Raw genomic sequence first — 21,426 nt, 5'->3', positions numbered from 1 at the left:
TACAAAGTGGCATTATATTGGCTATGCTAAAAATGTACATGGAATAGAAAAAGAGCTTGCTGAATTTGCAGAGTTGATAGTGGGGCAATTTTCGATTATGAAGATCTACTTTATATAATGTTAGTGATGGTGCATTTTTATCAGTAAGTACAGACACTAGCATACAAACATCTACATAGTGCCTTTTTTTTTTGTGAAATCTCCATCTAAGCCCTAGGGTGCAGCATATTCTAAATACGATGGAAACATGTTTCAAAGCATGTTTGTGGAGGAACAATATGTTTGCAATCTAAAATGAATTCAGACATGTATTTATCATTTCACCGTTTCCTAACGTAATTGTGCCCAACCAACACCATGTTAAAAATGGCTGGAGCCTTTACGACATAATCTGTGAGCAACAGTTTTAGGCTTCTATCTAATTTTTGACTAGTTATACCACATTTTCTGTGCTTCTTAAATGAGGCACTTTTTCAAATGGTCCTTCATCTGGTGTTGACACTGTTAAACTAACACAGTTTATCCGCCGGTATATGGCTTTAGATATCTATCAATATTCTTCACCAACATGCCAATATTCTTTTATGTAACAGCTTAAATGACGGTGCAGTTTTTATTTCTGACTGCTACAAACAATGCTCACTAATTGTAAAACATATTGATTATAATGCCAAAGACTTTTCTGTGATTCAGGGCAGTTGTACTGTACTGAGTTGTGTTACATGTTAAAAAAAAAATCTCATAAATCTCATGCCCTGCAATTACTGCAATTACTCATGCTCCATATTTTGTGCATGTATGTATGTGTGTGTGCTCTTATTAAATAATTCTGGCTAATATACTGTAGGGAAATACTGTAAAAGTACTTAAGTGCTGTCCTAAGCTTGTCTAAAATGTGGAAAAAAACAGAATTATGATAGAGAAGGGTAGCAGAATTCAGCTCCGGTGTCACTCACCGTCCTGGTGGACACGCATGGCCGAGGCTGTGATGTCAGTGGTGACGTTGAAATATGGCAGCCACAGGTCCTAGGGACAGACAAACAATTTCAGTGCCAAAACCCTTAGAATTTTCCCCAATCACTGATCATCTTCTAGCAGACCTTAATGATGTGGTCAATCATTGTCTCTGAACTGAAATGATTTTGTGCTGCAACCTCTTACCTCAGCTTGCTTGTCCTGGAAGACTTTGTAGATACTTGTGTTAAAGGCAGAGCCAGAGAACATGGAGGTTATGGGATAGGTAATGTCCAGCACTGTTTTAAATACTGAGTTCATTGCCTATTAAAGAAAAAATAAAAAATTGGTCAGAATCTTATTCATTTCAAGTTCTTGTTCATTTCTGTTTCTCATTAGGTTCTACAAATCTCCATCTTTATTACATTTAAAGTAGAATTAAAGGCTGCTGGGTAAACTAAACATTGGATCATTTTAGGAAGTTAAATGGTTACCTTGAAGTTGGGTGAAAAAGTTTGCATCCATTTGAAATGGTAGAGTAAAAGATTTTATTTTCATAAACATAATATGTAACATCATGTTCAGCTAGTTCAAGTGTGCCTTCATCAAAAATTAGGGTTGGTTAATTTTTGTTATTTTAAGAAGAGGGATGCAAACTTCTGCACTAATATAATTTTCAATAAACTTTTTTCATTTACTCCTTGACCATGTGTGTCACTTCTTATTGAAACTGGTGAAGCAGTGTATAAAAACATTCAAGTAAAATCATGAAAATTATAATGCAATAAAAATATAATGCAAAAGGTGGCCTCCTCCGTGATCAATTGTTTAAAGGTAAATATTATGTTGCTAAAACAAAAAAAAAAAAAAAAAAAAAAAAAAAAATTATTTTACTTTTTGCCAACTCCAATAAGGGGATGCAAACTTTTGTACCCGACCATATATAAACAGTCAAAGCAGACATTATATAAATAGATGGATATATTGTAGAGGTATAGTACCTTGGACCACTCTCTGGCTCTCTGTTTGGTTCTGACAGCACTCCTCTCCTCAGCATACAGTGCACCAATGAACGAACCAATGGAGGTCCCACCCACTATGTCAATAGGAATCCCTGCTTCCTCCATAGCTTTGATCACACCCACATGAGAGCAGCCTCTGCACAAGAGAGAAGCAACATGTTAACACCAGGCAGAAACATAAAATAATACATAAAAGAGAATATTTTTACTAAACCTTTACATTGGTCTTTTTTTCTATTGCCACCCTATTCTGTATATTTGGGTCATAAGACATGTGTATTCTCACATTAAAGATCATTATCTGCATTACCTTACATAATGGGAAAATGAAGGGGCGTTTAAGGGCTGCTGACACATAGCATCTGTAGGCTGCATTGCTAAGATTATATTTAAAAAACACTAAACTGTCAACACAAACTCTACAAAGACCCTTCCAGACATGCAGAAGAATTCTGATATTATCCTGACTTTTTTAGGAGTGAACGAAAATTTTAGAATAAAAACACTCCCATTATTCAGATAATATCCTATGAGCCCCCAGCCTGTTTCAAACAAACTCCAGACAATGTTAGGACAATTCAGTGCCTGGAGTGGCCTTTAATATAACATAACTTACATTGCAATATTGGGCTTGTAGGATATAATTCGGATAATGTCGGGAGCATTTTATTTTGACCTTTTTCATGCCTATAGACACCAACTCCTAAAAAATTCAGGATAATGTCAGAATTCCACTGCATGTCTGAAAGAGGCTTCCTACTCCAATGTCAGTATCATGGGTGTGAGCTTGTGTGTGTGTAGCATGCTGCTCTGTCCCGAATAGTTTGGAGTGGGTGGGTCAATGATTACTATTACTATTACTGAACTGCCGCTGTAGTCGAGCGATGGAACCTTTTTTTAAATTAGTTGCAATGTTAGGTACGATGTGGTGTAAACTAAACTCTGTTTCCTAAATTTAAAATGTTATAACACGTTGTGCCTCCTGTGCGCGTGGAAATGGAGAGGATGTTTACGCCTGAGGACGCTTCTCACTCAGGCATCACCCGCTGTGAGTTACAAACGCCTCTACAGATAATGTTCGAGGCTGAATTCTTCTAGCATTATCTGGAGTTCATGTCTGAAACAGGCTCAATTCGGTACTCAGTTCACCTGGCTCCACCTCCTCCTAGCACCAAGGCGATGCTGTTTCCCGTCAGGACTCGGGCCAGCCGAGAGAAATCACTGTGTCTGTCTGCTGTTTTTTCAAACACCTTCTCATATACGTCTCTCTGCAGAAAAAATGTAAAAGTGTTCAAAGCACAATTAATCAATCATTCATATGTTTTTAGGGTTCCGGTTAAATTTAATATGCTAAAGAATACCAATTAAACAAACAGGTACTGGTGAAAGAAAAGCTGGCTTTGTACCAGTTTGCTAGGACTGCGTCTGGAGAAAACCCTACGGGGGCACTTGAGGTGCAGATGTCCAGAGCACCAACTACGCATGTTGAGCCACTCAACAGTCCTGGAGGGGCCTGGGCCATCTTCTCTGTGCAGAAGGATTAGCTGTTTCAAAGCCCGGACTGCTGTATTCTCCAGCATCTGTTCCAGCTGAAACCATGAGAGTAGGAAAAAGAAACATGAAGAGTATAAGTGTATTTGAGTAGATCATTGCCACTGTTGTCCTTCTCACTTCCCACACACACACACACACACACACACACACACACACACACACACACACACACACACACACACACACACACACACACACACACACACACACACACACACACACACACACACACACACACACACACACACACACACACACACACACACACACACACACACACACACACACACACACACACACACACACACACACACACACACACACACACACACACACACACACACACACACACACACACCTCCCCTAGTGTAGGTTCCTGGTCTCCCAGGCCAACAATTAGAATGCAGTCAGCCTGGCGGATGCAGCGTTGGGTCCATGGGGTCATGCTATTGTCAGTCTGGTACAGGACAATCCGATTGATGTCCTCCTGCTGGGCCAGCCAGCCGGATAGCCGGTACTCATGAATACTGATAGAGAGGAAAGCGGAGATAATTATGCAGGAATAATACACTAAAACAACAGTGACTGAAAGGGATAGAAAATTTACAGGAACATATTGGTCTGACAATGTTTTACAGAAAAAAAGGCTGTGATGAGAGAAAGAACTTGTGATTAGTATAGTGAGATGAGGCGAATAATACACACGAGCTTAAAATGAAATGAAACACATTTGCAGTTCCAACTGACCTGTCCAAAGCAGATGCACCCAGTCGCTCTTTAATTATCTCACTGGTTAACAGCAGAGTGGGCCCTGCAAGAGACAAACATAGAAAGCAGTAAAAAACATTAAATGTCTATGTGTGTATTCAAATCTGTTACTTCAGCATATTGGCAGTATCATTTAGTGCAGTGATGTGTTCTTGTGGTATAATCAGTAACTACGCAGAAATCCAGCAATAATGGATAAACTGGAACTGTATTGGTCTACCAATAGCATTGAGGGCATGGCTGAGTTCCAGGTTGAACGCGTTGATCGGCACCTCATCACATACAGGCAGCACAGCTACAGTGGAGAGGTTGCTGGCAGGGTTGGTTACATCAGCAGTAGTGGCCATATTGGGCAGACTTATGGTTGAACCTTAAAGATTAAAAAAAACAAAAAAAACACAGAGTGTGAATGAGGACTGCAAAATACACTTGACAAAATTAACAAAGCCAGGGGAGTGGAATATATTTATTTGCACATTAGGGCTACATAATATTGGAAAAAACAAACATTGTAATACATGTACACCGATCGGCCACAACATTACCACTTGTGGTCCTAATAATGTCACTGGGGACAGAGCTCAGCACGGACACTCTGAGGAGTCTGTGGCTACACAGTCCCATTCACAGCAATATGTGATTCACTGTGTACAAAGTCAATACTCTTAAAAAAAAAAGTATTTGAAAAACTAGTACGTTTTGGCCTGAAGAAATTACAAATACAAATACTAGTACAAATATTTAACTCAAATAAAAGTACTAAGCAGTTTATTCACATTTTCATTAATGCACAAAAGTAAATGTACTCCACAAGGTAAATAATGCATTTTTAACAACAATCATGGTAATTACGGCAAAACATGAATTATTTCATTCATTAATACAAAATAAGGGTCAAATATAACTGTTGGTAATGGTAGAGCTGATTTTAACAACTGTATGTGCTGACAGGTGGTTCACCCATTATAATGCATCAGCAATTATTAGTTTATATTTTTTTTATTTAAAAAAGAAACTTATGTTTTAATATTGACACCACCAGGTAAACAGTAAGTGGTTGGATGGTTGGTTGGATGGTTGGCTGAATTTTCATTAGATGACTTTGATCGCTCTAGATTCTAGAATGACCCCTGTGTTGTACAGTCTGTGAATACTTTTCTAACAAGGCAAGATAAGAAAGAGCTGGGGGGGCATAAGAGTGTAGGGAGCCTTAGCTGCTCACCATAAAGCTGCTGTTGACTACGTTTCACAATCTTTCACCTTCATCACAGGGGCTACATGTCACTAGCAACAAGCTGTGTATCAAAAAGCCTTACAATGGAATAACTTATGTTATATCAAACAAACTTCTCTTATCGATTTGTCACAGAAACTTTTTTGACTTAATGCTGAAGCGATAGATCGTGCAGCACTAGTGCAGATAATATATTTTTTATTGTCACCTCACCTGAGAATGGTCCACGAACCTGCTGTAGGTTCCCCAGAATCTTCTGACCAAGCAGGTGAATCAACCTTGTCACCACCTAAACACAGACATGAAGACTTATTATTTTACCTGTTCACAACTATAGAACATTGCAACAAGAGTTTAAATGATATAGCCACGTACCTGGGGGTATCGTCTTTTGATGTTGTTAAGAGTTCCATCAGGCAGTTTGACCAGCTCTGTGTCTCTCACAGCATGGACAGTGGTGGCTCTTGGCTGCTTGGTCAAGGCCTCCACCTAAAGCACACAAAAGAAGACACAAGAGACCGTTTCACAATTCAAAAAATGTATGAAAGCAAGATGGCATTGATGATACATTATCAGTGTGTTTACATATATTTAAGTAACCAGATTACAGTTAACAGTCCTGTAAATAGGAAACCTGGTTTCTAAAATCACAGTAGGGGTTTAGGGAAACCTGATCTCCCTATGTAGATTTCTCTGCCATGTGTATGTGTAACCAGGTTTCTAACCAGCTTTTTAAATAGTTCGTGTGCATAACAAAAGGGCGTAGATGGGGCAATAATAGGAAATCCGAGAGCAGCCTTTTCTCTCACTGTCAGTTAAATCTGTAAGTCAGGTCTCTAAAATAAGTCCAAGAAAGTATATTACACTTGTATTTACAGATTTCCAGTAACCTGGTTACTTAACTGCATGTAAACAAGTCATTGTTAAATGGTCTTCTTATATCTCATTGCTGGTCTTATTTTTGAACTAACATATTTGGGTTTCTCATGTAGGTCTCATGTCTGTTTAATCAAAAAGACAGCTTAATTGTCTAGATGTTAAAACCCTCCTCATATTGCACTGGGACATGTTGGCACGACTGCTCTATTGTAACTCCAATAATAGGTAATTTAACTGTGAAACTAAAAGATTTTAACTCAGTAATTTCCAAATCCATTTAATTTGATACCTGGGGCATATTTTATACAAAAGCTTAATAAGAGAATGACTGAGTGGCAAAGAGCCTTGTTCTCACCACTCCAATGAGATCTCCTCTGCCATATTCTCCAACTAGTTCTTTCTTGCCATTTGCCTTGCGGATAACTGAACGCAGACGGCCATTCAGAACAATGTAGGTACAGTCTGACTGATCATCCTGTCTGTAGATAGGAAGAAACAAAACCACAGAAATTCCACATAAAATAGAAAAAACAAAAAAAACAAAAAGAAAAACAGACCAACGTAACTAGGTGGTAGTGAATAGTTTGCACAAAGCAAACTATTGCATGATTATTCATTTTTCTTCCAGAAAAAGCTGAAGTAGAATACCTGTAGAGAGCTCTACCAGCCTCCACTGCCATCCAGTCAATAGCAAAGTCCATCTGCCTTACAAAAGGGGACATGCGGACAGCCACAGTGTGGGCTGCACTTAACACCACGCTGGGCTGCTCCCTCATGATCCTGCAGCAGAAAGCATACAGCACAACCACAACTATTAGAAACACTAATTTAAACCGCTCCATAGTAAAACTGGAAGTTGCTAGGAAGATCTAGGAAATACAATTTTATGTCTTTTGTTTTAAAGTGTAAAAGCTGTATGAGATATAAATAGTCTAACAGTTAATATGCCTGTAATGCTTTTTAATGCTTTCACAATCAGTGAAAGTTAAAAAATGTATTTTCACACAAACACAGTATTAACTGCCCAGCGTAAGATATGAAAGCCTCACTCATAGAAATCCGATTTCGAGATCTTGAGGTAAGTACAATCTCGCACGGCCTTGATGGTGAAGATGAGGGGTTCTCCAGTGAGCACAGCAAGCTGACCCACCATTTCCCCTTGGTGAGTTACAAACAAGCAGACGGCTTCCTGTTTGTTTATCATCCGCTGGTAGACATGCAGACAACCAGACAGAACAAAGTGCAGACTCACATCCTTAACAAGTGAAAAGAGAAAGAGATACAGAAAGCAGGAATAAGAGAAGACAAAATATTTTTGTATTATCTGACACATTTTGTTGCAGTGATATATTTATATATAAATAGCTAAACAGGAGACAGCTCTGTTGGGTTGATGTGCCCTTTTTTTTCTTCCCCTTCCCTATTTGTTCCTCTCCCTCTGAGTTCTGTGTCTAGTGGGTGTGTCTATGTAAATCTGCTGTAGCCAGTGCCCGTCTGCAATTGGTGCGCACATATGTCCGGACCACACTCAGCTGACATGTGATCACTCTGTGGACATCCACTGGCCCATTACAACAGGTTTCCTCCAACCAGGTTTTATTACTTATAGGCTTCGCCCTCTAAGAGCTTTTTCTTCACCTTAGGGTAAGCGCTGGACAACCAAATGGTTGGAGACATTTACCATCCACCCTTTCTTTTCAGTGGCATGTCAACATCCAGGGAAACTGAGGGCAACAGTCACATGCTATGACACTGTCACCAGAGTACAGGCAGAGACGGAACATGGCTTTCCTGCCACTCCACCGCTAGAATTCAGTTTAGCCTCCCTTTTGCTTCCCAAAGCAATATTCAAGATCCAAAGGTGATCTCTGCCTCAGCCCAACATGCCACAACAAATGGATAGTAACTGAAAACCCCCCCTTTTCTGTGAACGGGGATTCCCCTCGGCAGATTGATATCACACATATCAGTGTGCTCCGCTCCACTGTTGAAAGACAAACATGTGATGGTCAGAACAGAAAGCAGTTTGCTTAGCCCGCCTGCTCAAAAGAGCCAGGGGTCTCTTGCTTTGGACCCATAAAAACAGAGAGGTTTACTTGCCAGGAAAACCAAACCGGGCTGCAGACCTGATGTCATGGGGAGGGTCTCTTCAGAGCGAGCGGAGGCTGAACCCCTCACTAGCTCAGCTGTTGTGGGACAGATTCGGGAGAGCAGAGGTCGATCTGTTCACCTCCCTCAAAAGCACACAGTGCCCACCGCGGTTCACCATGAGTGCGCAGGACGACATACCTCTCTGAGTGGATGCCTTCTTTCATCACCTATGGCCCAGAGCCCTCTTCTATGTTTTTCCTTTTATGCCTTTGATCCCACGCCTCCTAGGATGGGTACAGGATGAGCAACTATCAGTCACTGTAGTGACTCAAGAGTGCACAAGCGCATATTGGCTTCTTACAATGATTCAGCCTCTGTTGGGTGATCTATCATTTGCCGCTAATAGGCCAGTACCTGTTGTCCTGGCCCCTGAACGGGAGTGTTTGGAGAGCTTAGGGCTCCCACCTGCAGTTATACAGACCATTCAAGGCGCAAGGGCTCCATCTACAACAGCCTCTTATCCAGCAACATGGTCTGCTTTTTAGCGAAGGTGTTTGGAGAGGAGTATGGACCCCTCCAGCTCTTAGTGAAGAGAAATCTCACCCTATCCACAGAGAAAAAAAAAACTGCAGCCATTTCATCCTGTCATGGAAGTTTTGGAGAGAGATCTGCCTTTGCGCATCCTTGCACGATTAAGAGCTTTCTAATAGGAGTGAAAAGCCAACGGCCCATGATGGGTTCAATGACGCGTCAGTGGGAATTACCACTGGTTTTACGGGCTCTGAGGAATCCTCCCTTCGAGCTGATATCTCAGACCTCTCTCAAGTTCCTCTCACTGAAAACAGCACTTCTCGTAGCCCTGACCTCAGCTAAAACAGTGATTGATTTGTGTGTGCTCTCAGTCTCTCCCTCCTGTCTCATTATTAGAGAGGATGGGACGTTTGGCCATTTTGAGCCTGAATCCTACATTCATGCCTAAAATAATAACATCCTCCTTAGAATCCAGAGTTACTATATTAGATGGGTTTTTCCCCTTCCTCCCCCCACAAATAAGATGGAGGAAGAGTTTCATCATCTCTGTCCTGTGTGCGCGCTCTGTTTCAGTCTCACTGCAACCTTCAGACAGAGGCAGCAGCTGTTTGTACAGAGAGCATTCCCAAGGGAAGCCTCTGACCAGACAGTGGCTTTCCCACTGGTTGTGTAAAGCCATGACACAAGCTTGTGTGTCACTGGGGAGGGAGCCCTCACCGAACATGTGTGCACACTCTACAAGACCAGTCCTCATCCACAACTCTTTTCAATGGGATGTCGGTGGAGGTTATTTGTGCAGTGTCATCATGGGTTTCCCCGTGTCCTTTTATACGTTTCTACTTATGGGACGCTCAGAGTTCTCTCTAACTCACTCTGTGTTGGGTGTGAAGCGCGGTATGCAGGCTCATACATCACCAGACACAGATTAATGTGTGCTGCAGACAGCCACACATTCTCCCTTCCTCTGACTTATTAGTTTGAGCATTATTACTGTTACAGTATGTCTGGCCCCTGTCCCAACATAGTTCTGTCTGCATGTAATGCGTCATCATGCACATTCACTTGCCATGCATCCTTCTTGCATACCTCCTGCGCAGTCTCTGCATGTGCCTGTGCTGTCGTTATGCTTTGCTTTACCTCGGGAGTTTTATAGTTCGTAATTATCGTCCATGCCCTCTCTCAACAGCATTCAGGCTGTGTGGGTGCATTGTTATCACCCTGTTTGAGCACAAAGAGTTCAATGCAGGAGGCTGTGTTCCAATTTTTGTTCATGAGCACCTCTGTGCTGCACCCGAGCTGGTGTGTTTGGTGCCTTTATGAACTCCAGTGTTCCAGTGGGGCACTGACCACATCCAGCTTCACCTTTATCCCAATAGTGACAGCTCTTAGCGCGAAGCCTATACGAAATAGAACTTTGGTTACGTATTGTTACACCAGATTCTATGAGTATAGGTAGCCCTCTAAGCTGTAGGCCCCGCTGCTCCCACCAGAGGACAAGAGGGAGTCTGCACGGCACCTCGACAAGGCGGGAAAGAAAATCTTCACGATTGTGCATGCGCATGGGGATAGAACCAGTAGCGACAGCTCTTAAGAGGGCTAGGTCTATAGAATCTTGGGTTACAATACGTATCCAATGATCCAGATCCACCCAGAACACCAATACAAAAGGGGAACAAAACCAGAACCCTGGCTGGCTGTTCTTTTTGTTTGTTCAGGCAGTCTGCCTTGCTGTGTCAATCTGAGAGCTGCTTGTTATTATTATATTTTCTATTAAGGTAAGAATTTGTAAATCTTGGACCTGTGCTGTGTTAATTTCAGTTTATATGGCATTATAATTTGTTTGTGATGGTACATCGCTACCTAGTTTTGTTCGTGTGTGCCATGTCCTTATGCCTCAGCCAGGGTTGAGTTAGCTTTTGTTAGCCTTAGCCTTGCCATGTTCTCAGGCCTTAGCCAAGCCTGAGCAAGAGCTTTTTAATAATTGTTTTTTTATACATACCTTTTGTTTAACCCAGTGAATGTTCTAATGCTTTTAGCCTCATTTAGTTACTTCTTGTGTTTCTGTATTTCAGTTTTAACACTTTGTACTTGGTTGTTCTGAGCTGAGCTTTAGCCTCCTGTTAGTTTTGTCCAATACAAGATTAAAAATAATGAATTGTTGTTACACCTAGCAGTCTTCTGTTGCTTCATTTAACTCCTAGACCAAAGTGAATGTAACATCAGTCTATGTGTAGGAGTCCAGTGTGTCTTATGTGTTAAATACCTGGTCACCTTGCCTTGCCAAGACAGCTCCAGCTTTTGCCTGGTGCAAAGTCACTCTCCCATTTAACAATGATGGATCCTGGATTAAAGAATACAGACAGAGGGGAAAAAAGTCAAAGTGCAGTTAAATAATGACAAGAGTGAAGCATAGCGGAGAAACGAAAGTGAAATGCCTTCATTGTCCTTTGTTCGGCTTTGGATGAAGATCAAGCTGCAGTTGTGCAACATTTAACTTAGTTACAGCAACATATTTTGAAAGATTGGCTATGTCTGGTAAGAGGCACAAAGAGATGGTTCTCTACATACTGTATCAAATGCATTTACACTAATTTAATACCACAGCTAACATATCATAGATGTAGCACCCACTCCCTCTTGTCTATAGCCGGCTCAGCTCTACAGTGGGCCCACTGACAGACCTCATTTTGACATGATCATTAGTCAGCAGATGCTACAGGGTAATTTGCAACAATGTGTTTAGTCATGCAGAAAATAATTTTTTGGTCCATTTTTTGGTAATTTGGTCCACAATTTACAGCATAACTAGAGAATCCTACAGACTGTTTAGGTACTGCTTTACTTGGGGTTTAATTATTTCAGCCAAAAACACAACAAAACAAACATTTAATAAATGTTTTATTAATAAAAGTTTTTTAATTAAATGTTTGTGAGACGTGTAAGTGTAAGTTTTTTGGGGATGTAAACACTAGAAAATGTAACAAATGTATGTCTTGGATATTGAAACAGCTTTCACAAAGAATCAACACTCTTTGTTTAATCCCTCAGTAAATTATATTTACAAAAATGTGTAAACATACCTCAATCTTCATGAGTTTGAGAATCTCCTTCTGAGCTTCTTCAAAGAGAGCAGCATTGGATCGACTGGAAACAGGAGTAAAAATATTGTCCCCTACCCCAGACTCTTCCTCTGGATACAGGTAGATTCCTGAGGGAACTTCATCTACCGTCACCCGTCTCTCTCGCTGGTCCTGGGACACAAAATCAAATGATATACATAAAAGGAAATGGCTGATACCGATCACCTCCTTAAATAAATATAACGTCTCACTACTAAAAATAGATTACAAGTGGACACATTTCACATATCACCTACATAGTTGCGTTTTTCACATATTGAACAGTTTTTTTTTTGTTTTTTTTGTCCTTTCGGCTTATCCCGTGAATTCAGGATCGCCACAGCGGATCGTTGTCCGCATGTTGATTTGGCACAGTTTTTACGTCGTTCCTGACGCAACCTTACCCAATTTCTACCGGGTTTGGACCGACACTGCAAAGCTGGGGATGTGAATGGGCTGTTAGGGGTTCAGCGTCTTGCCCAGAGACACTTTGACATATAGCCAGGACCAGGGATCTAACCACTGACCCTGTGGTTCATGGACTACTGTCTTTACCAACTGAGCTCTATACTGCACAGTAATTATCAGATTTACGTGTTCTGGTATACTGTTATGGAATACAGATATTTTTTTCACAAAGTAAGGACTCAAACATTTGGAATATGTTCCTACTTTTCCACAGGATAACATTACTATTAGATAATCCCGTCTAGTATAAATCTTTTTTGGTCTGTTATCATTCATATACTTTTCTTCTTTTATTGTGTTTTAGCCTTTGTTCCCAAATTCCAGTGGGCTTTCTGAAGCAATTACCTAATACTAGAATATCAAGTCAACTTCATCTCATTTGTGTCTCAAGAGTCTGCAGTGTACTAACCCGAGTAAAGGTAGGGGGTGTGTTGCCATCCTCTGCAGAAACAGATATCCGTCCCCTCTCGTACGCCATGTCAAAGTCTGATCTCAGACCTTTCTGTAAACCTGCACAGACATACTTTAGTTGAGTGATGATGCACGTATAAAGAAAATAAATAAAAAAAGTACAGCACAATAAGCTTACATGTCAGATACATGTTTCTGACTAAAACTAACAATACTCTGAACTAGAGAAAAGTCCCTCACAAGCTATATCCACAGGCATGGAGATAGTCCTGCTAAGAACTGGCACTGATGCTCCATCCTTCCCCTGTTCTCCTGTAAATAAATAAAATATACTGCATTTAATAAACAATAAAAACAGAACTACCACTTGTGGTTAAAATGGACATTCAAGATATATACATAAGCTAATGGAAACCGCATAATGGAACCTCCGAAAGTGATTGTAATGGAACTTCAATTCATAATTTATAAACAGCTACCTGCAGTTTCACCCTTTATGGCAGCTTCCCGATGCTCCTCAGGTACCGTCAGGCTGCTAAAGCGCTTCCCATGGCGAATGGGACTAGTGCGAGTAGGGTGGGGTGACTGAGGTGGAAGACGCGAGGGCTGCATTTCCTATAGAAATGTATGTTTGTGGATTTATGTGGGAGGGGGGTGGTTAATTTGTGTATGTGGTGGCAGAATAGAAAGAGACATAACACAAACATTCAGTGACTTAAGTTACAGTATGTGTACTGAGCAAATGATCCAGAATTCCTAATAAAGGTCGAACTATATTATCCACATGTATGTTAAGGATTAAGTGGGGGAGTGGGAGAGTGTGTTTGCATGTGTGTGTGATAAACTTACATGGCTAAAGAGCTCATTGGTGAGCCCCAGATAATTGTGCAGGGCAAGGACTGTTACTCTTTGTAGACGAACCATAATAATCTGAAAATATAAAAACATTTGACATGTCACATAAAAACAAACATGCTTTTATCAAAACCCCTTTGAGTGTATGAGTAAACACATTGCTATTCTAAAGTAGAAGAGAAACTAAATCCATAAATATACAGAGTCACTTGAAACTTTGTAAACCCTTTAGAAATGACTTTGAGCTAAAAAATAATCATATTTTTATGCAAGTCATAAAACTAGAAAAGGGAACTCGCATAAAAAAATGACAGTAATAAACTATACCCAATAAATTTATACAATATAATTTATTGTTTCGTTTATATATAATATGAATTATGCAGAAAGAGAAAATATTTGTGCATGTGTTTGATAGCAATATGATTTATGTATTATATTGGTATAAACATTGATAATTACAAATTGACATACAGGTTACACAAATACATGCACACAGACCTCACCTGCACTACTCGTACTAGGCTCTCAGGGTACTTCTCAAATATAGAGAGGAAGGCCTCTACAGGTAAACGAAGAACAGTGGAAACCTCTGCAGCTCGTGCTGACACCGTTTTGTAAGGCTTCTGGTGTCCCTGCACACAAACAATAAGAAAACTAATCCATTTAGTAATTCTGCAATTTTCTTGCAGTAAAATTTGTTTTTATGAATTTATTTATTTTTAAAATCCTAATGTCATCATCATTTAGGATAACACAGTTAAGTCAGTCGATAAACCCACAGTGATGTCATCTAATTAATACTGGGATTAAACTGAGCTACAACTACATATTATTCTGTGTGTCATGTATGCCAGTGGAATGGTTTGGCGAGTGAACTGCTGAATGTGAATTAAGTGAAGTGTAAGGAATCTGTGGCAGGATAGGGGTGGGATCCAATACACTGACATATCAGATTGGATCTCATTCAAGAATGTATGAATGGTTTGTATATTGACGAAGCCTGTATGAACATGTGTGAGACAGCACAAGTGTGTTTGGAATGAGAAGAGGCTGTGACTCACTGTGATGACATCCAGGATGCTGAGGAGGCTGTGGACACTGTCCCCAGGGTAAACCTCCTTCACCACACTTTCTTTGCCATCCTAAAAGACAAGAATACAACATTCATAATATTGTACACAGCAAGCAACAGACACAAATAATCAGCTAATGTCTTAACGAGGACAAAGATCAATTTTAAGACTTTATAACTACCTTAGAAACCTGCGGTAGAATACTTAATTCTCCTTATGAGAGCAACCTAACTGGTATATTCCACTGGTTCTTTAACAGGGATAATCTGACTCAAATGTTAATATATGCTAATGAGTCATTTAGGCTAGAGCTCCAACAGTTAAGCACTTAGATCAGTGCAGCAGTAGATTTGCTTCACTGTGCATTTGGGTCTGCATTACATTTTAACCCTAAAACAACTCAGTAACAAAAACAACTTTTATCAGTTAACAGAATAAATGCGTCCTGCTTACCGTTCCAGTAAGGCACAATTCTAATTTTCCATCCTGAACCACATAGATGCTGTTGTCAGATTGGCCTGGCCTGAAGACGTACTCCCCTTGTTGGAATGGCAGAAATACCATGTGTTTACACAGCTCTAAAAAGAGGGGCTTCTCAAAGTGGCCCAACACACTGCAGTGAAGGACACAAGACACATTGGTTAGTTAGATGTGTCTGTTTGTTCAAATACCTATTCAAAGATTTCATGCCTTTTAAGAAGTCTAATTGTGAGTACAGCGAGGCAAACACTTCACAATTGAGCCAGATATGTAAAGGGCTTGTCTGTAAAAAGAATTGCTCATATGCAAATATTTTTTAGATCATACAAATCAATGCAACATATGGACATAGCTGGTCCTCTGGAACACTGTGCTACTTACCGGACATTTTTAAGCATGTAGAGAACCTCTGAAGGCAAGTGGGAGTTTGCCACATCAAATTCAGTGAGGTCAGCCTCTAGTACTGAGGGAGGCGGCTCCTTGGCCTGAAGAGTGGGTACCTCCTTTTTAAAGCGCAGGATCCTGTAGAGGAGAAACACAGGGAAACAGGGAAATAGAGAAGGAAAATGGTGAAGATGTTAAACTACGGGGTTGTTTATTATGGTCATGAAAATTGGTGAGAGAAAACATTCTGATATACTTTTTGGCAATGTTGAGCATCTTCTGCTTTTTCTTTAGGCGTGGCCGAGAGGAGGAGGACGTACCCACCAAAGAAGAGGTAGACTGGGAGACCTGTTGAGAAGCATATTATTGCTGCTGTATTATTGTTGCATTATATATATATATATATATATATATATAAAAATACTGGAAAGTCAGATGAGTGACATATTTTTTAGCCACACACTCACTTTACGCATGATCTTTCGTCCATAGAACATGACTTTATCCCTTTTGCGAAAGCGGTATTTGGGGACCTCCTGAGCTTCTAGGTCTGTGAAATAAGAGAAATGAAGCAAAAAAGGAAACTATGGTGCAATCCCACTTGCTGTGGGTGCACAGACGTGTGGACAAAAACTAAAGAGATCAAACCGCTGGCAACAGCCAACGTGTCAATTACCAGACCCACCCATAGCCTCTGTGCCAATATGCCAATAATATGTCTGTTTATGATTAGTTGTTTCTTATTTTTCTTTCCACACCCAATTCTATTTAAATGTCTTTTTCCTTTTAACAGACCCTGATGAAGGCTATAGACCAAAACCTGTGGGTCATATAACAATAAAGTTGTCCTACAATCTGTAAGTGTTGCCAGCAGTTTGATCCTTTTAAATAAGAGAAATGACAAATTACAGTTGCATTACATACAAGTTGTCATTTTGCCATGATTGTCATTACACATTGTAAAGAGAATGGTGGGAAATACATTGTAGCATTTACTCACTTCGAAGGTGGATCCTCCTCAAGATGAAGAAGATGAGGATGGCAATGAGGACAATGGCGATGCCTGCACCAATGACCATCCCCACCATCTGAACCCAAAAAATTCAGTTGATGTATATACAGGCTTAAATAGTTTTTAAATTGATTATTTAATGTATCAAAAGTATTATTTATTTTTTTTGTTTGTTTATTATGTTTGTTTACTTGCTTACTTTCTAAGTAATATTTTTTGACTTTTTTAAAAATTAATTAGTATTATTTTCTGACTTGCCATGGTGAAACATTTATGGTCATGATACAATTTTGTGTGAGGATGCAACAGCAGTACAATATCGCAATGAAACTGGACACTCACCATGCTTGTCTGTAGCTCCTCCTCCACAAAGGTCTTAAAGTTATTAAGTGTTTCCTAATAAGAGATATAAAAAGACCCATAACCAATCTGAGAAAATATCAAACCATAATCATATAATCAAGCATTTCTTTCCTCATTGCAACAAGTCTGACACTGCAGACAATGGCAAAATACTGTGTCTGCAGGTACTGTGTGTGTGTGTGTGTGTGTGTGTGTATATATATATATATATATATAAAATTGTAAGTGCAGTGGGACTAAGCCAGAGCAAATGAGACCATGTCTGTTTTATCAGTGCGTATTGAATTATTTGCGAGGAGCTAAGGGATAATTGGTAGAAAAAAGCCTAAGGTGGCCATAGAAGATATTGGGCAGATGGGTAAGTGCATAATCAGCAAACACACTTTCTTTAGCTGAAGGCTTTAAGTAAGCACAATAGAATTTGGAAGTCAAATTGTTAAGTACAGAAAGTGTATTCAACTTGTAGCAATGTGTGGGCAACTGTACACCCTCTGTCAGACTTCAGTCATCTCTACAAACTAACTAAAAACTGTTATTAATTTGAGAAAACAGTCCGATCTTTGACAGCCTATCTGCTGCATTAAACTGAATGGCAAGGTGATGTGGTGCCTGGTTTGCAAATTCGGAAGCATAACTTAACTGTGTTTTACTACTTCACAAATAAAAACAGTGAACAAACCAACCTCTTCGGGGACCTCTTGTGGCGAGGTACTCTGTCCCATTGTAACCTTGTTTCTTCATAGGGATGTTCCATCAACGGCCACTGTAAACACAAACAGATATGCACACTCAATAAAATATTACATTTCAAAGCAAGAAAAAGGTGTAAATAATAATATTAATTATGACTGAATCCCATGTTTTTGGTGACAGCGATTTTCCCTCTATGACAGCGCAACATGTCTGCTGTGAAAAATGGATCAGCAACCTCTATCATGACTATTCACCTACATCCATGGAAAGATGCCACAAACATTCATTCGCACCTCAGAATTCAAAGTTTGATTGAAGCTCTTATGGGACAACTGGCTATCTAGAAACTACAAACCTACCCCAGCAAACTTTTACTTCTATTAAAAAAATGTCTTATTGTTACTGTAGACACACATGTACATAAACACTATGCTGCACAAAGCTACAGTGAAGCAGTGAAGAGAAACCAGTTAATGTGCTTAAACAGGGCAGTTGGTGACACACAGGGCGTAATCTCTGTTTGTATTATTACATCTCTCCTCAAAATCACTTTAAATTAGCGCTAGAATCAGAAAAACATCAAATGCAGAAGGCCGCGGGTTTAAATCCCACCCCACCAGCTCCAGAGCCCGGATAAAAATGGGATGGTTGTGGCAGGAAGGGCGTCCGGCATAAAAGTCATGCCAAATCAACGTGCAAAACGTGTGCTGCTCTGACAACCCCTGAAGGGACAAGCCAAAAACTGTCGATCTTTGATTGCGTCCTACAGCGGCACACAGCCGGGAACACTGGGCCAGAACTCATTCCACGTCAAGTAAACACAGCAGGCATAAATAAGAAGCTCTCCAGATGGTAACCCCCTCCCCCTCATTTATCCACCCGTTCCCCTTTATTATCCCCAAATACAGGAACAAAATTCTTCTGTCCCACTGCTACTGGTATACTTTAATACATCACAATATTGTTTAAAAAATCTAAACAAAAAAATTTGTGAATTTTTGTTTGTGTTACCTTTTGTTGTTCCACATATTGGTGTACAATTGATTTGTATATGAATGAATGCAGTAGTGTGGGAGGGATTTGTTTTTGGAAGTAGGTTTGAACTGCCTGTCCCTTTGAAAACAAACTACTGGGTAAACAAAATATTTTTTAGTTTAACCTACTGTAAAAAACCATGCATGTTTACTGTGAACGTTCCAGTATAGCTACAATCGCTGAACCAATAACTCAAAGTTCATCCAGGCTGGATCCATACCATCTCCCTGCCCACATCTGTCAGTACAGACGGATTCAGCTGACACTGGCATTATGTGCTGTAGCTTGAAAACAAGCTTCATTCACTGTCTGTGGACAAATACACAGCTATGGTAGCTTAGCTCACGGAGGTCCACTGATTTTCCAGTCCTACTCTGATGACTCCCACAGAAAGTGAGGCTAGGTGGAAAATAAGCCGGTCAACAACACAGACTCTAGTTTGCTGAAAGCATACAAAGTAGGCAACAGCACAAGAATGGAGAAGCCTGTAAACAAGTGTCTTATGGCTAACAGCCACAATTTCACAGCCATTAGAGAAAAGAAAAATGTTCTGGGTCCTAAAAAGAAGTGATTGCAATTGAACTGAGTCATTTAAAATAAGTTTACTCCAATCTTATTTATTATTATTAGCATAGAGCTAATTTAATCTGAAGTAATATATTGTTTTAATCACTGATTATTGTTCAGCATGCTTTTAACTGACAGTTTAGAACAATACGAAATAGGACAAAAACAAACAAACAGCCAAAGCAGAAAATGTTTGGTATAGTCATATTATTTATTTTTGCACAATCTGATCTAGCAGTAAATACAGTTTGAAGTAACAACATTGGTGATCATTGGCTGCATAGCTGGTCTGCAGCATTTGCTGTTTAATCTAGCGTTTACCACCAGAGACTGGGAGAAGGTGGCCGAACTGCTGTACAGATGAAATTCAATCAGTAAGAGGCTAATGATGGAGTGTTGTGTTACATGAAGTAACCCCATGACTAACAAACAAACCAGACAACAGGATGTTGCAGTAAACCACACAAAGTTTAATACCATAAAATTGCATAAGTTATTTTTTATCATTAATGTTAACAAATCTGTAAAACTAACTTTGTTTACATTATATCTATCTCCTATATTTAAGTCACAAAAAGGCCTAATTAATGGATGGCTTCACCTCCTCTCTCTCTCAATCTTTATGAATATGATCCCAAAGCATTAAGACATTTTGGCTACAGTTAATTCTTCATTTATATTTGGTTGACCTATTGTCTCCTGAAAATGCCCTGCTCAAACATTTATTAGCTTGCGGATTTTGGGATGTGACAGTTAGCGTTGTTCTTGGATGGCCACTTCTGGAATAAAAACAGTGCAGATAAGAAAGTTGGCCAGAACCTGCTGCTACACAAGACACTTTGCCTCAAATTATCTCATTCAATCTCAACATAGTCTTGTATTTCATAGTAATAATGTAAGAAAAGCACAGGCCTGCAACCCACTACAACTGAGACAGTAGCACACATCTTGCCTCCCTGTGAGCAGGACAACTCCCATTGTTTTCTATGAACAATGAAGCTAGTGTTGGCCTGGGCTGATTACTCACACAACTAATGTCTGTTTTTTTACCTAACATACATACTTACATACATACATTATATATTCCTGTTCATGAAACACGCAGGAATGAATAATAAGCCTACATGGTTACTAGGTCTTAAATTAAAGTGATGTAAGGTTGAATATCATCTGACACAAACTAAGCATAAACAAAATAGGAAACTAAATAAGAAACGCTGCACCACATGCATCTTACACATACAGTAGAAGAAAACAACAAAGAAACTGTACATTTGTAAATTTACACCACGATAGAGATATGTTGGTGTGTTACCTTTAACCCCGGAAGCCAAGCCAAAGTGTATCATTTCACTGCACACAATGCATTACTTTAAGACAATCGTATCTTACGGGCGTAGAAAGTAGGTGTAAAAAAGTAAATAAATATAACATAAGCTACGATCGAAATGGCAGCAAAACACTGTCCAAGGTGAACTTAGCGGACGACACCAGCTCCTAGTTCCCTTTTAGCCATATTACGTTTGACTGATTTTCTCATACTGTAAAGCAGGATTGTTAGGTTGCATTATCGCCAAACACAATATTTCGGTGAGGAAGCTTTTAACAGAATAACAAAACCTAAACATTAGGCGTGTGAAATTGAGCTAATCCACAGCAGCAAAGGGTGTTTTGAAACAGTAATGTACCGCTAGCTAACAGTCACATGAAGTATACAATCGTAGGTTAGCGTTAGGCGATTTTGAACAGCTAACTTAAATTATTATTTAACTTAAGGCCTTACTCGATGAGTGTACAACGTGTGGATTAAATATACAGACTTGGTGACATTACGATTTGTGTGGTTAAATTCGTGTGGCTGGAAATAGCAGTGTCAAAATTTTTTCTACCGGCGAGGACAGAGGGCACCTGGTTGGCTGACTGACTATAA

General features: G+C 39.8%; 1 protein-coding gene across 7 annotated transcripts in view; it reads right to left on the bottom strand.

The window, feature by feature from the left end:
• Positions 1-21,426, bottom strand: part of pnpla6 (patatin-like phospholipase domain containing 6) — a 33,204-nt gene that overhangs the window by 11,276 nt on the left and 502 nt on the right. For all 7 annotated transcript variants that reach the window (XR_010913871.1, XR_010913870.1, XM_067497714.1 and 4 more), the window contains exons 2-29: positions 17,885-17,964; positions 17,181-17,234; positions 16,827-16,914; positions 16,294-16,376; positions 16,083-16,174; positions 15,824-15,964; positions 15,416-15,575; positions 14,951-15,031; positions 14,393-14,521; positions 13,881-13,961; positions 13,511-13,646; positions 13,272-13,343; positions 13,030-13,130; positions 12,114-12,284; positions 11,297-11,374; positions 7,461-7,666; positions 7,060-7,191; positions 6,767-6,890; positions 5,908-6,021; positions 5,746-5,821; positions 4,519-4,668; positions 4,278-4,341; positions 3,889-4,057; positions 3,383-3,565; positions 3,126-3,244; positions 1,956-2,112; positions 1,162-1,278; positions 957-1,026 (exon numbers count right to left, since the gene is read on the bottom strand). Coding sequence is in view for 5 of the 7 variants with exons in the window: in XM_067497714.1 (XP_067353815.1) it covers positions 957-1,026; positions 1,162-1,278; positions 1,956-2,112; positions 3,126-3,244; positions 3,383-3,565; positions 3,889-4,057; positions 4,278-4,341; positions 4,519-4,668; positions 5,746-5,821; positions 5,908-6,021; positions 6,767-6,890; positions 7,060-7,191; positions 7,461-7,666; positions 11,297-11,374; positions 12,114-12,284; positions 13,030-13,130; positions 13,272-13,343; positions 13,511-13,646; positions 13,881-13,961; positions 14,393-14,521; positions 14,951-15,031; positions 15,416-15,575; positions 15,824-15,964; positions 16,083-16,174; positions 16,294-16,376; positions 16,827-16,914; positions 17,181-17,234; positions 17,885-17,923 (3,187 nt within the window). In the remaining 2 variants the exon portion in view is untranslated. The remainder of the gene's footprint in view (positions 1-956; positions 1,027-1,161; positions 1,279-1,955; positions 2,113-3,125; positions 3,245-3,382; positions 3,566-3,888; positions 4,058-4,277; positions 4,342-4,518; positions 4,669-5,745; positions 5,822-5,907; positions 6,022-6,766; positions 6,891-7,059; positions 7,192-7,460; positions 7,667-11,296; positions 11,375-12,113; positions 12,285-13,029; positions 13,131-13,271; positions 13,344-13,510; positions 13,647-13,880; positions 13,962-14,392; positions 14,522-14,950; positions 15,032-15,415; positions 15,576-15,823; positions 15,965-16,082; positions 16,175-16,293; positions 16,377-16,826; positions 16,915-17,180; positions 17,235-17,884; positions 17,965-21,426) is intronic.

Source organism: Channa argus, chromosome 3, assembly GCF_033026475.1.
Source record: "Channa argus isolate prfri chromosome 3, Channa argus male v1.0, whole genome shotgun sequence".
Lineage (NCBI taxonomy): Eukaryota > Metazoa > Chordata > Actinopteri > Anabantiformes > Channidae > Channa > Channa argus.
This window is presented reverse-complemented; position numbering and strand designations above follow the sequence as displayed.